General features: G+C 44.1%; 1 protein-coding gene across 1 annotated transcript in view; it reads left to right on the forward strand.

The window, feature by feature from the left end:
- Nucleotides 1-18,834, forward strand: part of AP2M1 (adaptor related protein complex 2 subunit mu 1) — a 32,247-nt gene that overhangs the window by 8,765 nt on the left and 4,648 nt on the right. Inside the window, exons 2-8 of the mRNA XM_081008164.1 lie at nt 1,206-1,322; nt 7,868-8,133; nt 9,970-10,052; nt 13,420-13,555; nt 13,668-13,809; nt 15,946-16,065; nt 17,000-17,135. Of these exons, the coding sequence (XP_080864290.1) occupies nt 1,249-1,322; nt 7,868-8,133; nt 9,970-10,052; nt 13,420-13,555; nt 13,668-13,809; nt 15,946-16,065; nt 17,000-17,135 (957 nt within the window). The 5' untranslated portion in view covers nt 1,206-1,248. The remainder of the gene's footprint in view (nt 1-1,205; nt 1,323-7,867; nt 8,134-9,969; nt 10,053-13,419; nt 13,556-13,667; nt 13,810-15,945; nt 16,066-16,999; nt 17,136-18,834) is intronic.

The raw sequence follows: 18,834 nt of genomic DNA on the forward strand, positions 1-18,834 counted from the left end.
CTTGCGGGGCACCACTGTAAGGCTTGTGGAGAGGCAGTTGTTGCTACTCTCTTGCTTCTATCTCCTTCATGCTTTGCTCCTGGAAGGATGCTACCTTCCTGTTTTAAAAAGTTGAGTCAAGTGTACACATTTGTATCTGCTTAGGTGACAATCATAAAGCTCACTGCCACACTAAGTGAAAATTGTAACATATTTTTGCTCTTATGCAGCTTCTGAAAATGGTTATGGCTGGCTGGCATGCCTTCTTAGCCCTTAGCAGAGCACTTTCATAGCTAACGTTACATCATCCAACCTATAAAGCATGCCACTTATCAACATAAAGAGTTGGTGAAACATGAGAATTGTGGACCCTATGAAATCAATACTTCTTATTCCTACTTGAGAGCTCTCATCAGCTCTAAGTTTCCATGGAGAGCCTGGGGAAGCCCAGAACTTTAAAGCTTCAATTAGAAATCACCCAGCAGGTGGCTCTAGAAATCTCTCCTGCAGTGTTGGGACAGGCTGCATGCAGATTCATGTAACTAGGAGCCTATTGAGTGGTGAAGTAACTTGCACTGTTTGCAAGTGTGCTTTCAAGAGCTGCTTTTGCAAGGCTGATACTGAAGTTAGACCTATGCAGGTACAGACGAGCAGCTACTTAACTCTTTAGCTGCACCTTGCAAATAAGTCTAGCTTAGACTCTAAGGAACACAATATGAAGTTTGCCTTGACCAGAGATCATAACAAAATATCTTATTGGACTACCTCATTTAAATATTTCAGTTCCATGTGACTAATTAGGGGAATTGGACAAGCTTCCAAGCCAGTGTTTGCTTATTAGGCAAAGAGTAGTTTTGGGACTAGAAGTCCACTGATGTCAGTTGGTATTCTACCAAAACCTGAAAGGACTCAGAACCTTGTTCTGGCAATTGGATTTATAAATTTGAGCACTGCATATTATGGAACTGTCTGTGTAGTAGGGATTGTTGGTAAATGATGTAAGCATTAAGATGACAGCATGTTCTGTTAGGATGCATAAATACTGATTGTTTGGAATAGAAGTGCAAGGCATACGCTTCCTTGATGGGAACAGGCCAGTGTCCAAGAATAATCTTGATCTGGTGAAATGGGAGTTGGTGAATTAGCCGATTTATCAAAGCTATTAAATTGTCTTAAGCCTATGCTCTGTACTGTAAGTCTCATAATCTCCTCTCTTGTATCTGTAGATATGATTTAAGCACCATGGAAAAGAAAGATTAAGATTTCAACATGATTGGAGGCCTATTCATTTATAATCATAAGGGAGAGGTTTTAATCTCTCGAGTCTACAGGGATGACATTGGGTAAGTACTTCAACAACATTTTCACCCTGCTTTCATTCTGCACCCGCATCCAAGTTCTTGTAGCTTCTGAGCTGCTGCTTTAACTGTGTATGCATGTAGAGATTGTGTGCTATGTGTTGCATCCAGTCTGTGTCTATTCTGCTACGTCTCTGGGTATATCATGGCTTGAATCATTCCCAGTCAAATGTCCATCATGGTAGCGTAGTTGGGAATAGTTCTCCTTAAATGCCGTATTGATTCTAGTATGAGGAGAACTTCTTTAGGATGGTCTCTGATGGTTACAGGGCTACAGCCATCAATATGACATTGATCATCGTCTGAACAGTTTCATAGGCTTTAATTTCTATAGGAAAGTACTTAAAGCCTATGAAACTGCTCAGATGCTGATCAGTGTCACTTTAATCATTGTACTCCTGTGACCATCACAGACCTGTCTTGAATGCAGCACCTTGGTGTCTTGGTTCAGATTCCTGAGTGCTTCACTGTTGGGTTTAGAGCATGGTTTAATTCTAGCTCCCTAGAAGTATAGCTGGCTTCTGGATCAGGACTAGATTTTAGTATCTTTTTTGTCTCCTGCCTTCCTTCAGCTTAAGAAACTGATGCATGCTTTGTAGAATCCTAGAACTTGGCCCAATGAGTCAACCTTGCAAGCATTTACTATAATTCTGCGCTTCAAGATTTATTTATTTATTTGGTCTATATACTACCCTTTATCCAAAGATCCCAGGGTGTGTACAACATTAAGAACATACCTTACACAGTATAATATTAAAAACATAATACAGTACATAATAGTAAACAGCATAATAAAATAATCATAAAAAACAACAACCCCAGCCCAGCCCTCAAGCCTGCCTTGATGTTGTGCCACATACCTGGGTGGGCACAACTGGCTGAGAGCAACTCCACACTTTTCACCCACCAAGGGCTCAGAGACTTACAATTGCTGTAGAGTAGTGGCCTACTCTCTGTTCTGCTTGTCAGGGCTGCTTTGCCTTCCCTGTTCCAGCCCTTGTTCCAGCAAAGGAGGAATCTGAAGCTCCTGATTGTTCGCTTGAAGACCTACCCTAACTTGCTGCACATCTGATGGCATGTATGATGCTTGGTGTAGTGCAGCTGAGCATGGCTTCCTCAGAATGGTCTCATGGGCCAAATTGGGAAGCATGGTGGGTCAGTTTTGGCCTAGGGGTCTGAGTTCCCTGCCCCTGAAGTACAAGTTTAGCATCGTTTCCCGTATCTCTGCTTCAGACTTGGGCCTGCTATGGTGTTTGGTGTCTGATCTTTTCTGTTATGCTTTAGGCAGCAGGACCTTGGATCCCTTTGGTGTCTGTTGGTCTCATAACCTGTTACTGTTAAGCACTGTTCTGGCAGAAGCTGTAGCCTTTAAGTGCATAATTATAGTCTTAAAGATGAGTTTTTCCTCTTAAGGAAAGGTAAAATCAGGTTCTTAAAATCAAGAAAAAATCATAACCATACATTAAAACATACAAAAGAAAGAAGAAAGGTAAATACTTCTTTACTAGTTATAGATTTGTGAAGTATAGCCACACTCCAGTAGCTGGCAGATGAGACGTAATAGAAAACATTCTGCACACCAGATGAGGGAAAGTAAAAGTCAAATTCTACAGCTACATAACTTCTCAGGGAGTTACTGTATTTTTAATGAAAAGAGTGCAACTATAACTTACAGCCAAGGCCACACTGTCAAATGAGTTTTTGATTTTGCCTGCAGTGTCTTATTCTGGATCTACTGGGCAGCTGCATGTTCAGCTACAGTACCTAGTCTCCAAAATATCACTCCTCATATCAGCTCAGTGTAATGCATAATGCATTATGCGTGAATGTGTCTTAACTTTGTTCCTAGCCTTGGAAATTTGTGCTTTAACGCTTGGAACATGGCACCTGACACTTAAGCATGGCTCTACCCCAGGAGCTCATGCTAAACTGGTTCTCATCTCTTTTTGTATAGCTAATGTAAGCCTCACTATTCAGGTTTGTAAATAGCAACTTACCCATTACCTGCGGCTATTTTATCCCTGCCAGGAGTCCTTACAAAAGTTGTTAAAGCAGAAAGTTGTTGGTATATGTGGGATAAGAGGTCACCTACTTCTTGTGGACTGATAAAGCTGGATCAAATTTATTATGATGAGCCCAGCATTCACTATTACTTATTTGCCAGAAAGTTGGTGCATTATTTTTTTTTGGTCTTGTCAAAGTGCCTCTTCTGCCTCCTGAATGGTACATTAAACTATTGGTTTTGGGGAGGGGAAGGGGTTTGAAACCTGTACACTATGGACACACAGAATAAAACTTCAAATGACACCTTTATCTGGTGCCTAGACATGATCAGGGTGACTAATGTAGACTGTGGATTGGTCACAGCTCAAATTTCTAAAGACAAAGAGGGCTAATAGTAGCATGCCTAGCTGCCTGCATGAGCTTGGAACTTCTGCACAGCTTATTACAGCTGATCTGTGCTGCCATCTTCTATCACAGGACTCTCAATCCTCTTCTCATAGGAGGGCTGTGATATGAAACTAGTTAACTATTTTGAAACATGTTTCCCTTTAACTATTTTTAAACACACTTGGCTGCAAAGGATTGGGGCAGAGCTTTAAAAACCTGTAACACTTGTGGCCAGTCTCAAGTGGAGCTTCTGGCTTTCATTGAACAGCATATGTGAAAGTAAATTCCATGAACTTCGCATGGTTTAAACAGTGTAAAAATTAGTGAGTCAAATTAAGAGTTCTGGATTTTGTCTGAGAGCTTTGTACTGTACAGATCACAGTTAACACTTTTTTAAAAAAACCCTTATGCATGTATAGAGAAGTGGGGTGTAATTTGCACAGATCCCGTTGCACGATTATGTATCGATACAAAACTAATACAGCTAATCCAGGATATGTAGTATGGGAGATAAGCCCTACCTGCTATTCTTGGGTGCATCTGGTGCATTATGGAAGTGCTACAAGTAGAAAATAGATGATTGAATCTTGCTATTAAGCAGCCTGCTTGTCAAAGCGGAAGCTGCAAGGAAGCAGGGTTGCTGACTAAGCCACAATTGGGCCAAATGATAGTGAGATGGGAAGGAATGTGCATGCTTGCAACACTTGTCCAGATAATGTTGTTATTTCCCAATAGATTCCACGCTATTAATAACTCTGTCCAGGGCAGCAAAATAATGTAACAATGTTATAAGCCTCATGTAATTCACTTGGCAACAGATTTGTTAGATAACTCCATCTCTTTGCTGAGATATAATTTTCATTCTTGGAACAGCAAGTCCCAAGTGACACTCCAGAAGCCACTGATGCAGAATTGGCTGCAGTTCTAAACAAAAGTGATGCCACTACTAAGTTTCTACTTGCAGATTTTAGTATTACAAGCAGGTGTGGGGAGCAGAATTTATCTGTGCTGGTGTCTTGCAGAGAACATGCAAGGATCTATTGCTGCTAGCCATGCCTTTCCTAGTTTCTACAGAAGGAAAGCTTTATTGGGCAAATCATAACTTCTGTTATCCATGAAATGTGTTTTCATGCATTGAGGACAAATTACCAGAGCCATGTGGCTTTGGAATGTTGACCTAGTATGCCTATATAACAGTTCGATAAAGCAATGTCCTGAATTACTATACTGCTCATGCAAGACTTCTCTGGTCAGGTTTGTAGTATGCATGGATCATGTCTGTCTAGCGTGCAGCAGTGATCTTCTAGCTGCATGTTGGCTTGGCAAAAAATAAAAAATATTGCAGTACAGACAATCATTAGGCAGCTATGAAGTTTGGGTACCGATCCCTCATTGTATTTCCTCATTAGCATTGCTGCCAGATACTGAATTTTGAGAACTTGCCCCTTCAGTAGCTTTCAAGAATCTGTTCCAAAACATAACTAGCATTTAGGTATTTGTATTTCTACCAGTTTATCTCAGTTAGAGCACACTTGTTCAGATTAGGATATATTTCAGTGCATTGACTACTTCAATGAAGTATTCTTTAGGAAAGGACATAGAAATATCAGATTGCAGCCACCACTTTTAGATGGACAAGGATGTGGCAAAGGATGTGTAGGCTAGATATAGGCTGCTCTGCCCACAACAGCTCACTGTCTTCTTCTAAATGGTAATAACAGAATCTGAGCATATTCTAACTTGAACTTGCATATGTAAAGTTGCTGCCTTAAACATCAAAGGAAGTGAGGCTTTACAACTTGCTACTTGAATTCTTTTAAAATTTGTGTTTCTTCATATTGCATTTGCATAGCAGAGTCAGAATGGCTTGAAAAGCGGAACCATCCCTCTGAATCTTCAGTTGATGTAGAAATTGTCAACTGGGGCTAAGGGCAAAGAAAAGTGTTTGGCAGGGACTTTCAAAACTCGAAGTATTTGTTCCAAGAGTACTTGTTATAAATAGGATGAGGCTGCACTCATAGAAACAGAGTAATTTATTTCAGTTGGTGGTTTTGTGCCTCAAAGGACTTTTGAGAACTGGCAGGCTGATGCTTCCCATCTCCTAAAGCAGCCGAGTTGGCCTCCAAAGTTGTAAGATGGACTTGAAAGCTAGCTAATAATGCAAACTCTAAAACATTCTGAGCATGAATGTTGGCATTCAAGTTTCTGCAGCTGAGGACTAGAAATAGTTAAAGCCCAAAGCAAAGCAGGCTATTAAAAGTGTGGCCAAAGGCTAATTCAAGCTTTGGCTTCCTTGTCCCATATTTTATCAGTGGCATCAAATGCCATGATCTGTAGCTGTCTCTTGACCTTGGGTTCTCCATGAACAGTGTTAAACCTGTATGTTTTGCTGCCCCTGTAAGAGCTTCAGCTGCTGCTGCCTAGGGAATTTAAGTACCACTTTGAAACTTGGGAGTGGGAGGGGGTTGCTGTCTGTCGTCTCTTCTTTCTTTTCTTTCTTTTTGTTCAGATTCATTGTGCTTTGTGTGTATGTGTGTGTTCTAACCTTTCTCTTGTTGCTGTCACTCCTCCTTTTTCTTCGCTGGCGCCATTTCTGTTCATCCCATCTCATTGGCTGCTGTAGCAATAGGTAAGAGATGTATGGCAGGATGTAATGGGCACTGCAGTATGGGGGAACTGATTTGATATAGCAAATTTAATAGTATGGCCAAAGTCACTGTAGTATTACATCAAAAGCATATGTTAACATTAATGCAAATAGTCTGGCCCATTTCAAAGCAACTCAGCACCCTTCCAGTTTAAGAGGTTGAAACCTACAGACTCTTAAGTCGCTTGTAGAACACATTGTCTGACCTCAAGAAAACTGGTGTATTGAGAAGCTGTGTACACCTGAGTCTCCTCCCATTATTCTTAGAGCTAGTATTACTTGAGCAGATTCATCATGTAGTAACGTTGATGCAAAAGAAGCTTGGAAAGTGCTCTCTCTTAAGAGTGAAACAGACACATATAACATCTGTCTGCAGCACTAAAGGCAGTTTGGAGCTCTGAGTAGAGCAGGCAGCTGAGTACCAAAGTTTCAACAAATCAGGTGTTCTGTCTTTCTGGCTTCACCTCTCTTGGTTTTTCCTTCAGTATTCTTCCCTGTCAAAAGGCAGATCTGGGAGGCTTTGGAGAAGATAAACTTGTACATTTTATAGTTCTCTATCCTTGCCTTGCTTTATTTATTACACCCTGCCCTTTCTCCAATGTGCTCAACGTAGTTTGGAAGGTCTCTCTCTCACCTCCCATTTTATCTTTGCAGTCCTGTGAGGTAGGCTAAGCCAAGCAGGAGTGACTGTCCCCAGGTCTCCCAGTAAGCTTGGTTTCTGAGTGGGAATTTGGGCCTGGATCTCCCTGGTCTTACTTGGCACTCTAGCCATGATGCCACACAGACTTGATTTGAGTTTGGTGGAGCATGTATATTGCAACAGACTCTCATTCACTACTGCAACCAAATATTCAGTATGCATTGGCAGATGCATGGATGATGAAGAATGATGTGCTTTGGTACCTGAAAGCATTAAATGGTAACTAAAAGGTGCTGCTTTGAAGTTTCTTACCATAGCTGAAAGGGACCCAGTAAGTTCCCTGGGAAGTTCCCTGTTGTTAACATTCCCATAGATGCTTGCAGAGCCTCCTGATTGACGATCTCCCCAGGGTGGAGATTCCTTGCCCTCCTGGGCAGCTTGTTCCACTGCTGAAATTGCTCTTACACCGACAAGCAGTTGCTTCATGTGCAATATAATATACTGTTGTTCTGTCCATAGTGTTGCTTAGAGCAGTGCTTTTCAACTTGTGATACTTCACCATATGCCTGGCTGTTCAAGTGTCATTAGTTGAAAAGCGCTGATTAAGAGCTAAATTTTCCATCTATTTAATAATAAACTTGGTATAGACTATACATGTAAACCAGATTAAATCCTTAAGAAGCATGCCTTCTGAAGTTGGAGGAATAGGTCAGCATGCCTATGTCTGTCAACAACACTTTGGTTTCTTCATTAGAGATATAGGTAAACAACTTGGTGGGATAGTATGTATCCTGTCTGCCTGGTGCTTTTGGTCTCTCACTCTTGTCTTCCTGCCACATTCCAATTCTCCAGGCGGAATGCAGTGGATGCCTTCCGGGTCAATGTCATCCATGCACGGCAGCAAGTGCGCTCACCTGTTACCAACATTGCCCGCACCAGTTTCTTCCATGTCAAGCGTTCCAACATCTGGCTGGCTGCTGTCACCAAGCAAAATGTCAATGCTGCCATGGTCTTTGAGTTCCTCTACAAGATGTGTGATGTGATGACTGCCTATTTTGGAAAGATCAGTGAAGAGAACATAAAGAACAACTTCGTGCTCATCTATGAGCTACTGGATGGTGAGGATGAGCTGTTCTGACTCAATGCTGGGGGGCTTGTTTGCAGTAGATGCCCAGAACTTTCACTATAAATTTGGGGTTGCCAGTATGGGCTAGCAGGTGTTGGGCATGTTGTTGATGTAAACATTCAGGTCTCCCAAGTGCTTAGCCAGATGGGCGGGGTATAAAATAATAAAATTATTATTGTTATTATTAGCCTTGCAATAACTTTCCATTTAATGCTAAATGCTAAAGTTATAACGAGCTGGTGCAGCTGGGAAAACTTTGAGTTGGGTGTAGCCCACCGCAAGCACTTCATTTTCTCTGTACAGTAGTTTGCTTCTGCTTTGTATTTAATTCTGCATAGAGTTTAAGATGGGGAGGTTACCTTGTCTTCTTCCATCAAGTGAATGAGATGACACAGTCATCCTAGCTTTGTAACCAAGATTTCAACTCATAATGTGTGCTTTGTTTGTAGAGTTTGTAGAATTAAGTTGCAGACTGAAGACTTTATTTAATGCAGGGTGTGTGTAGTACAAATACCACTTGTTTGGGAGGTAGAACTCTGCTGAACAGCCTTAGCTTACACTAACTCCATAATTGTCACTAGTGTACTTATAGAAATTCTGCTTTAATGAAAGTCTCATGACTTGACTAGTCCCTAACTTGCACCAAGGAGACAATTGGCTGCATCTGAATTTGCTGCTCTAACTGCAATCTTCCAGTTGGCACCCCTAATTCTGTTCCTGCTGCATTATTTGACCATTCTGATGCAGGGACTCTGCAGAACTACCTGCCCTCAGATTAGACACATCGTGGAACATTTCACATACAGAAAGATGTGATTAGGTTTGCGAGGGCAGGTAATTCTTCATATTACATGCTTTAAAAAGTGAACCATGTGTTCGAAAAGCAAACCTTTTCAGGTGAAAAGTGAAGTGTGCTTGCAATTTTAATTCAGGGAAAAATATAGACCCTCATTTAACAGTCTGGTAAGCCTTGGTTTAAAGAAACCTTATTAACAGCTGCTACTGAGAGATGTTTCAGTTCAACTCTATTCCCACAGGCTATCTACTACTCAAAAGGTTCAGTACTTTCATTTACAAAGTGGCAGGTGTCCACTTTAGTTCTTAATGCTGGCCTTTCTGTGATCCAAAGAATGTAATTAAGCTTCCTTAGTTCCCAAATTCTGTGGTCATGGTTTAATTACTGCTGTATCAATGTGACAAAGATAGTGGAATTCCAGGAATGGCACCAGTGTGCTGGAATTTATGAGCCTGGTTCCTAAAGCTTCATTCAAGCCTGTCTGGTAGAGAGAGTGGGAAGGCTTTATAGATCTTCAGCTTGCTGGAGTCTAGCAGGAAGCAGGTCCTCAAGCACAGTGTCACTTCCTATTTGTGTTGCAGATCTGGATCCTGAGAGGCAGCTCAGAGGGTGGGGTTGGGTGGGGGCAGCTAATGGCAGTTTTCTTTTTCCCAAGCCTGGCTGGTCGGCCTGCCCTGCGACACCTGCTACTCTGCTGTTATTTTTTTAGGTTTTGATTTTTATGGTATGCTCATGCGAAAATCAAAACCTAAAGAAAACGCTGCAAAGATAGATTATTCTGCTGCTGTTGGATAATCCTGCTTCAGAGCAGGTTCCCTTGGATGTCTGGATTCCATCCTGTTAAGTGGACTGTCTGTCTTACCTTTACTGCTGCAGACTATAGGGCAGCTCCGTGGGATCAATGTCGAACATGATTGCAGTTGGTGTGGGGAATTGGGTGGTTGCTTGTCAGCGTGAGCAAAGGCTGCAGTTGATGCACCAAACTTTCTGGTGGTTGCCTTTTCTCTGATAACTCTTTACCCCCTTCTGTAGAAATCCTGGATTTTGGTTACCCTCAGAATTCCGAGACGGGGGCCCTGAAAACCTTCATAACTCAGCAAGGAATCAAGAGCCAGGTAAAAAATGGGAAAGAGGGTAGGAAGAGTTGGGATATGAGGTGTGCACTTTTCTGTACATGATTAGTTAGAGTGACCACAGACTCTCAATGACTGTGACAGAAAATGGCTATTTTTAAAACATACTATGCCTTTTTAAAATGTGGTTCTTTTGGGGGGGGGGTTATTTGGTTGCTGTTTTTATTTTGATTATATATATTGTGGTTTTATATGTTCTTGTTTTGTGAATGCCCTGAGACCTCCGGGTATAGGGCGGTATATAAATTCAACAAATAAATAAATAAAACACGGAGCTCCTCCTATTGGGAGATGGATGGTTTTCTGGAGTCCCTCTTTTCTCATTGGGAAACAAGGTGTATGAATCCCTGAAGTGCTCTTATTGTCTTGGCTTATATCCTCGGACTGTTTTAAAAGAACAGCGTAATTAAAGGACCCTATTCAGCTTTGCCAGTTCTAGAATAACCTGCCTGCCTCCAGTTCTCTAACATGGTCCGGGTAGGTGCTGGTATAGAATATCAAAGTTGGACGCCTGTGTGTTTACTCAGAAACCTTTCAGTCAAATATTTCAGGTGTTGGCTTCTGCATTGTAATGACTCTCTGGCGTTAGCAATTGTATCAAAATAAGCTGAGATGCTGACTAAAGACTAACACTGTTGTAATAAACCTATGTGAGAAAGCGACAGATCTTCTGCCCTTGGTCTCTTAGTATAGGTGGAAAGATAAGAATGAGATATGGCTTCAAGTTACAAGAAAGGAGTTTCCAACTAAACATCAGGAAAAACTCTGACATTAAGAGCTGTTTGACAGTAGAAGGGACTCCCTTGGGAGGTGGTGGACTCTCTCTCCTTCCTTGGTTTTTCAGCAGAGGTTGGATGGCCATCTGTCATGGATGCTTTAGTTGAGTTTCCTGCATTGCAGGGGGTTGGACTAGATGACCCTTGGGAGTATCTTCCAACTTTACAATTCTATGATTCTATTTTTGGAGTGGAGGGCAAGAGAAGGATGTTGGAAATGGTCTGAAGCACAAGACTGGAGCAGAACTATAGCACTGTAATTCAAATGATGCTTCAGAAATTAGTTCAAGGTGGCATATGGAAGGAGTCATGAAAAGTGGCATGTTTTATGCTGTAAGTAATCTGGGACAGATTAAGTATAGATAAACAGGGCTTGTAAATTGGCCAAAAGATTTGACCTGCACTAATACTAGTGGTGCCTGTACAGCCTCCATGCAATGAGTCCTGGACAGTAATTTGTCATGCTGTCATGAGGTAACAGGAATGTGGTTGATGTGTAGATAAAAGGCTGCCCTAGAACAGGGGGACTAGTGAAGAGTTGTCACTGTGGGCAGCTGATATGGATGAACAGTCTGGTCCTGGGAAAGAGCAGTGGAGACCAGATTCATATTGCTGCTCGGCAGGTACCTTTGGGATAATCAGTGGCCAGTTTTGGATGTAGTATTAAGCCAGTGATGGGGAAACTCAGCCCTGGGGGCCAAACCCTGCTGGCCTCAGTCTGTTTCTAGGGACTCTGCCCCCCACAAACCCCCTTCTCAGGCACACCTGCCTTACTTTGCACCCGCCTTCAATTTTTTTTACTTGGCTAGAATGTGTCCTTGAACTCTCTCGTAATGCCTCTTGCTAGCCTTCCTAGAGAATAAAGAGAGGTGTATGAGTCTCTCTAGAAACTAGCCTGCTGTTCAAAGGTAAATTTGACATTTGCTGTTCCGCCTTGTTTGCCCACCACTGGCATGTTACCCACCTCCTGGATACCAGATGTTGTCAAAGACATGGGTGGCCAACATGCCAGCCAGTTTTGAGAGGTGGAGTGTGTTCTGGTATTGATATAGGCATGGAGTTGGGTCAGGATGTAGATACTTGCCATGTCCACCCCCATCGTTTAGCCCGGACACTGAGGTGCAGCACCGAGGGCTTTCTGGCAGTTCCCTCACTGTGAGAAGTGAAGTTAGAGGAAACCAGGCAGAGGGCCTTCTCGGTAGTGGCACCCGCCCTGTGGAACACCCTCCCATCAGATGTCAAGGCAATAAGCAACTATGTTACTTTTTAGAAGACATCTGAAGGCAGCCCTGCTTAGGGAAGTTTTTAATGTTTGAAGTTTTATTCTGTTTTTAATACTCTGATGGAAGCTGCCCAGAGTGGCTGGGGATACACAATCAGATAGGTGGGGTATAAATAATAAATTATTATTATTATTAAGAAGAAGAAGAAGCTAGCCTGTGGTCTGAATTGATCCATTGCCATGTGTCAAGTCACATGTGAATGGACAAATGGTCTCTCTCTCTCTATATATAGGTTGTAAATTTAAGAGGAAATCATCCTCTATTTCTGATGCTTCTCTCAAGGGGCAGATACTTAGCTTAGTACAGCATTTTCTGTCTCCAGCTCACCTGAGTTGCAGAGGCATCCAGGCAATCTGGCCTTGAGTCTCGCCCTGCAGTCCTGCCTGTTAGATTATTTATTCCCCATTGCTGGCATTCTCAGCCTAGTCTAGTCCAGCCTTTCTCAACCTGGTGCCCTCCACATGTTTCGGTCTGCAGCTCCTACCAGCTCTGCTCAAACCAAGTTGAGAAGGCAGGTCTACTAGAAGACTCCTCCCTCGGCCAGGCTTATTAACCGAATAGATGAGCAGCTTTGTAGAACCTGAGATTGTCCTGAGCATAACACTCTTCTCTCTTCCTCCTTCCCTCCCACTGACCTGCTTGGCTCCTAACCCTGTATGTGCTGCGCTTGCTGCTATGCATCTGTTTTTCTCACTCTGCGTGTGACTGGTGGACCTGCCTATAGCATCAGGTAGGAAAATTTGCAATTCCTCCCAGGTCCTTCCAAAGGGGCACCAGTTATGAGACGGTTCTGAAACGGGGACTGACCAGTGGCCCTGCACTGCATGAATGATTGTAGAGTCTTTTTGGGATGAAAAACCAGTTGATTGGGCGGAGTGGGCAGTGACCCTTGCTCTGGCATAACTACATCTTCAGCCTCCTTGTAGTATTCAAATTGTGTTTCCTTGTCGTACTCCTGGCTTGCAAGTGCCTGCTTCCAGAGCACATACGAGGGCAGAGTGCACTTTCAATTGTAACATTTCCAAACCCAATGGGGGTGTAACTTTGAAATCTTGACCCTTAGAACAGATGCACCTAAGAACTTACCTCCTTTCCTAGTTGACGTGACTGATGTTCTCCACACTGATCTGCCCACTGGCCCCTTGGGTGTTCATAGAATAAATGGGTAGTGGTTGCAGGTATGTCTATTTGTAGCAAGTTTATTGTCATGCAGGGCAATCTTCTGTTGTTGGTAGAGTTTGCCCGTGACATATTGGGCTCCTAAAAGCATGTATGTTCTTTGTCCTTCAGACTAAGGAAGAGCAATCTCAGATTACTAGCCAGGTAACTGGTCAAATTGGCTGGAGGCGTGAAGGGATCAAATATCGTCGCAATGAACTCTTTTTGGATGTGCTGGAGAGTGTGAACTTGCTGATGTCACCACAAGGTAAGTGCAGCAAAGGGGCTCCTATTCTAGTGAAATAAAGGAAGGAGGTTGAGGATGATGACACTTTCTTCTCTCCTGCTTTAGCAGTTGTTCTTTCTGCGTTTCTCTCCAGGTCAGGTGTTGAGCGCCCATGTCTCTGGCAGGGTGGTGATGAAGAGCTACCTGAGCGGAATGCCAGAATGCAAGTTTGGCATGAATGACAAGATTGTAATTGAGAAACAAGGCAAAGGGACTGCGGATGAAACAGGGAAGAGGTAGGGGTGGGGGCTGACTGTGGGCCCCAGTTGGCACAGCTGAACTTTGTGTGTCTTTCTGCCCTGTCTTGCTCCCTTCTCATTTGGGAAGCCACTCTAGCTTTCTTGAGGGTGATTGTTCTTGTTTTACACCCTGCTGAGACCAGAACCACTTTTGTTTATAACCCCTTTCCAGTAAGCTAGTCGATTGTTCTCTAGTCTTGCTGCTACTACTTCCAAATCGATGATGTTTTGAATGGGAGTGAGAACAGCAGAAGGTATAAATAGCGAATCTTGATTTAACGAGGTACCAAGCAAAGCTGATTTTTCATTCCACTCAACATTCCCCTATTGTTGGCTTGGCCAATTAGCAAACTATCCTAATCTAGTGTGTATTATATGTTATGAGCCTGTAAATGAAGAGCCATGAAATTGCGTCCCTTCCCGCTGGGCTAGCTAGTCTGTGGAATGAATGGGAGTGGTGGGGTGGAATAATGCCACAACCAGCATTGGTCTGCTTCTCCCTCCACGTGTCAGCTTCAACTAAAGCATAGCTGTCTGTGGTCTTGTCAGTTTTCAAATGGACCACCTGGGGTGGTGCAGGCTGACTGGCTCTGAGGCCCTCCTTACTCCCTGATAACCACTTTTGTTAATGAATTCTTTTTTTTTTTCCTTTTTGTGTTCTGCTGACTCCAGTGAAACAGGAAGGTAGATAACCTGCTTACTGCTGTGTGCACGCACTCCTCACCCCTTCCCCATCTTTTTGCTTTGTGTGACTTGTGCATGTGCCACCATCTTTAGACACTTCCACACAGGTCATGCCTGTGATTGAAGGCTGAGCTGCCACTTGCCTGTTCTAGGGAACAAAGCCCACTACAAAGTGTTGCTGTCCCATCAGGCTGGTCTGGGGACAGTCCTGCGCAAGCTGGGCGAGTTTCATAAGGCTTTATAGTAGGGGTTACTACTCCTGGCGAAGGCTGTGGTTGGCTTCTTGCATTTAGCAGAGTAGCCAGATGGCGCAGGAACTCGTTCCTCCTCCCAGGTACGAAAGCAGGTGGGGAAACCCATGAGAGAAGTTTGAATAGGAAGATGAATCTAAATATGGTTTTATTGTGATAACAGTGGGCAGAGAAGTAAATTCATTGGGCTATGGGAAAATTACTTTTCTTCAACACTGCATCATATGTGTGTGTGAGAGAGCCTGAATTTCAAAGAGATATTCCCAGTAGAATGCAAGAGACAAGTTTCTAAGTGAAGCCTTTACCAAACCCTTTCGGCAAAAGATACTGGTCAGGCTGTTCAGCCAGCTCCCTCTTGAAACAAAGCCTGAACCATATAAATATGAAGCAAGCTGTTTCCTATGCCCATTCCATGTCTTGGGCACCCCCTTCTGTACCCTGTGGCCCGGAAGCAACCCTTCTGTACTCTGGCACACCCTCCTTGAATGACGTCTGTGTCTTGAGTGTCATTCGCTTGCTCCCATTCAACACTTGCACTAGCCAAGAGTTGCAATGAGATCTTGGTGGTGTTGGATTGTTCCTGGAGTTTTTCTTCTACAAGTGGCTGCGGGGAGCCTCCCCTGCCTCTTTCAGCAAAAGGTGCAAAAAAGTGAGACCTCACTGGATGCTGTAAGTCACCACTAAACTCCAGTGACTTTGCTGATCTTTTAAGCCTGCTAGAGAGGAAATTTTCTGGCCCCCAAGTCCTTTCTGGTACATGGAAATGCAAAGGTTGGAGGGCAAAGAGCTCCTTCCGCCTTGTGTTGCTTAATGGTCTGAACAAAATCCCTCTTGTAGGGTTATGTTGCTTCTTCCACCCAAAGGGCTTGGGCAGGGCAGACTGGACTCCAGTCTGCCGGATGAAGTGTTATGGGCAGAGCAGGAGTGAGCCTTGTATAGCGATCACTGGTGGGCTGCTGGGGAAAAGCCTATTACTTGAGTCTTGATGGATAGCCAAACAGCCCTACTGCCTGTGAGGGAATCGGTTGGCTCCAGTTGCTCTCCTCTCTGCCTCGTTTACTTCATAATTCCTTCTGTGATGGCAAAGTGCTCCGTAGAGTAGTCTCATTGCAGCTGATAGCCTGAGTACTGCTGCAGCCTCAGATGCATGCCAGCAAGTGCTTCTGATTGTGACTCTGCTTGTGTTCTTGTGCCGTAGTGGGAAGCAGTCGATTGCTATTGATGACTGCACCTTCCACCAGTGTGTGAGGCTCAGCAAGTTTGACTCGGAGCGGAGCATCAGCTTCATACCCCCAGACGGCGAGTTTGAACTCATGAGGTATGGCTGGTGGGAATAGGCTGCTGCACAGGTTTGCCTCTGCCTTGGCTGCCATAGGGGAATGATTGGGGGGGGGGGCTCCCTGCAAGTCACAGCTAAGTATTTTTCACTTGGTCACTTGCATTTTTGAGTACAGAACTGGCACAAGGGGTGGAGCTTATAACTATTGCATTGATCGTGAGGTGGTGATGATTGACACTTTTCTGCTTGAGACATTGGAGGCCAAATGGTGCCTAAAGATATATAATGAAGGCGCCAGGTAAACCTCCCTGGGGAGAGCATTCCACAAATGGGGAGCCACTGCAGAAAAGGCTCGTTCTTGTGTTGCCGCCCTCTGGACCTGTTGTGGAGGAGGCACATGAAGAAGGGGCTCAGATGACAATTGCAGGGTCTGGGTTGGTTCATATGTGGAGAGGTAGTCTTTGAGTTATTGTGGTCCTGAGCGGGCTAAGGCTTTATAGATCAAAACCAGCACTTTGAATTGGGCCCAGAAACTAATTGGCAGCCGGTGCAGTTGGGTTTTGAACGAAAACTCTGTTTCCCTCTCCCCAATAAATGTACATAAGCTCCACTGTTCTCGGCACCTTTTTGCCTGCTGGAAATAGATGTGGCTGCCTTTTTAGGTTTTTAAATTGCATTTTCATTTAATTGTTCTGCAAAGTAGACTGAGAGCAGTTTTTAACTTAACTGTACTTAACACCTGCTCTGTCCATTATGTCCTCTTTCCTTTCAAAAACTAACAAGTGGTTTAGCATCAGGCTGTCCTTTCAGATCAAGTGTCCTCTCAAGGAGAGGATTTGCAGACTGTGGCATGGCCACCCTCTGTTTCTGTAAGCGAAAGCATATCTGTTTCTCTTCTTGTCACCATCCAGTGGTGAGACACTGGGATGCCTTCCCCTCCATCCACTAAAGGATATTAAATCTTGACTCTCAGGTATCGAACCACTAAGGACATTATCCTGCCCTTCCGTGTGATCCCCCTGGTGCGGGAGGTGGGCCGCACCAAGCTGGAGGTGAAGGTTGTGATCAAATCCAACTTTAAGCCTTCCCTCTTGGCTCAGAAGATAGAGGTAAGTGCAACAAGGGCATCAGGTTTGCACAAGATGCAGCAGTATGTTGTAGTGGTGTTGGGAGGGGGCTTCTGTGGAAGGAGTCACTTCACCTCCAACTTGTTAGCCTATGAAAGATGGGGGCAGGGGCTGTTGTCCCTGCTTTTCCCTCTTGGTGCCTGAGTATAGATGCTGCCAGGCCTTTGCAAAGCCTTTGCTTTTTCTGAAGATCAGAGTGCTGTAACTGTCCTTGGATATGATGCAGGTTTTGGCTGGATATGTTTGTGTTACCATAAAGCACCAATGCTGCAGCAAGCAAAGGCTCTAGCAGCTCAGCCAGCTGCTTGTGGCTGGAAAGCCAGACAGGATGTTTGTGACTGTTGCCATGGGAACAAAGGGGCAGTCCATTCTGTACTGAGCACCGGATGTTAGCTCAGTGTGTGTGTGTCATATGACCCGTACTGGATGTACTTGGGAGGAGTTTTCTTCTTGCTGTTGTTGAGTGCAGACATGATTCTCTGTACTGATGTAAGAGGCAGAAATAAATGATGTAAATAGTTTTCTGTCTGCTTCTTTCCCCTCCCTGGGGACACCAAAGGGGAGAGAGGAAGAACGGTGTGTTCCTCTCATACATCTGAGAAGAATCGCCGGACCTCGCCTGCTTATCAGCAGAGGTTGGGAGACGCGGGGAGGTCGACAGGAATATCTGCCGGTGCCTACGCTTGTGGCACATTCCTCTGACCCAGGCAGAATTCCAACAGTGGCAGCCTTCGGATGGTTGCGATTCATCGGACATCTGCATGAGAGGCTGGTGGATTGTCCTCCTCTGCTCCAAGGAGGAAGAGAAAAGCGTCTGAGAAATGCCAGAGGCTCCACAGACAGCTGGTGGAAAGAAGAGGTGTTTTCCAGAGCAACAAAGTTCAAGGTATGCTGCATTTCGGGCTAAAAGTGTGAACGCAGGAAGATTAATTCCCTGGTTCACGGAGCTGCGTTTCAAAGAAAACAAAAGCTCCGGAGAAGAGGCCTGCATTCCACAAATTTTTGTGGTTAAGATAAGAAGTCCTATTGAAATGCATTGTTGCTAAGTAACGGAAAGTTACTGGCAGAGGGGCTGGACTGTGAGCCTGGGAAAGCGAAACAAAATCAGAGAATGTTTTGGCTACAAGCTTAAGTGCTCTTGGAAGGGACTTTCAATAGCAGCCAGAGTTTAGCTGCCAGGTGCAAAAAGCGTAAACAACTTGCAGTTTTGCCTGCGTGAAAAAGGAAAAAACAACTGTTGGATTTTACAGCTTGTTTGAAAGTAAGAGAGGCTTGGATTCAAAATGGATGCCAAGAAGGGGGGAGACTTGCCTAACTCATCTCCCTGACCAGAGACAGTTATTCATCAGGGTCTGGATGGATAACTACCCCAGAAGGGGTGAGCCAAGATGATGCTGGCCAAGTTCCTAAGAGCTCAACGAAAGCTGAGGAGAGCTTTGACCCCAGAGGGGAGAGTGCAGGAACTGTGGTTGTTGGAACTGTTGGTGTTCCTGAACAAGGTGCAATGGGTGTTGCTGACAGGGGGAGGGAAGAACAGAGTTCAAATCTCCCCACTGATGAAGCTACTGGGAAGCATGGAGTAGCATTGAGTACTGTCCGATGCTACAATTGTGGACAGACTGGGCATCTACAGCGAAACTGTAAGAAGCCGCGCCAGTCAAGAGGAGCAAAGAGCAGCTCT

Source organism: Podarcis pityusensis, assembly GCF_964106645.2.
Source record: "Podarcis pityusensis genome assembly, chromosome: 5".
Taxonomy (NCBI): Eukaryota; Metazoa; Chordata; class Lepidosauria; order Squamata; family Lacertidae; genus Podarcis; species Podarcis pityusensis.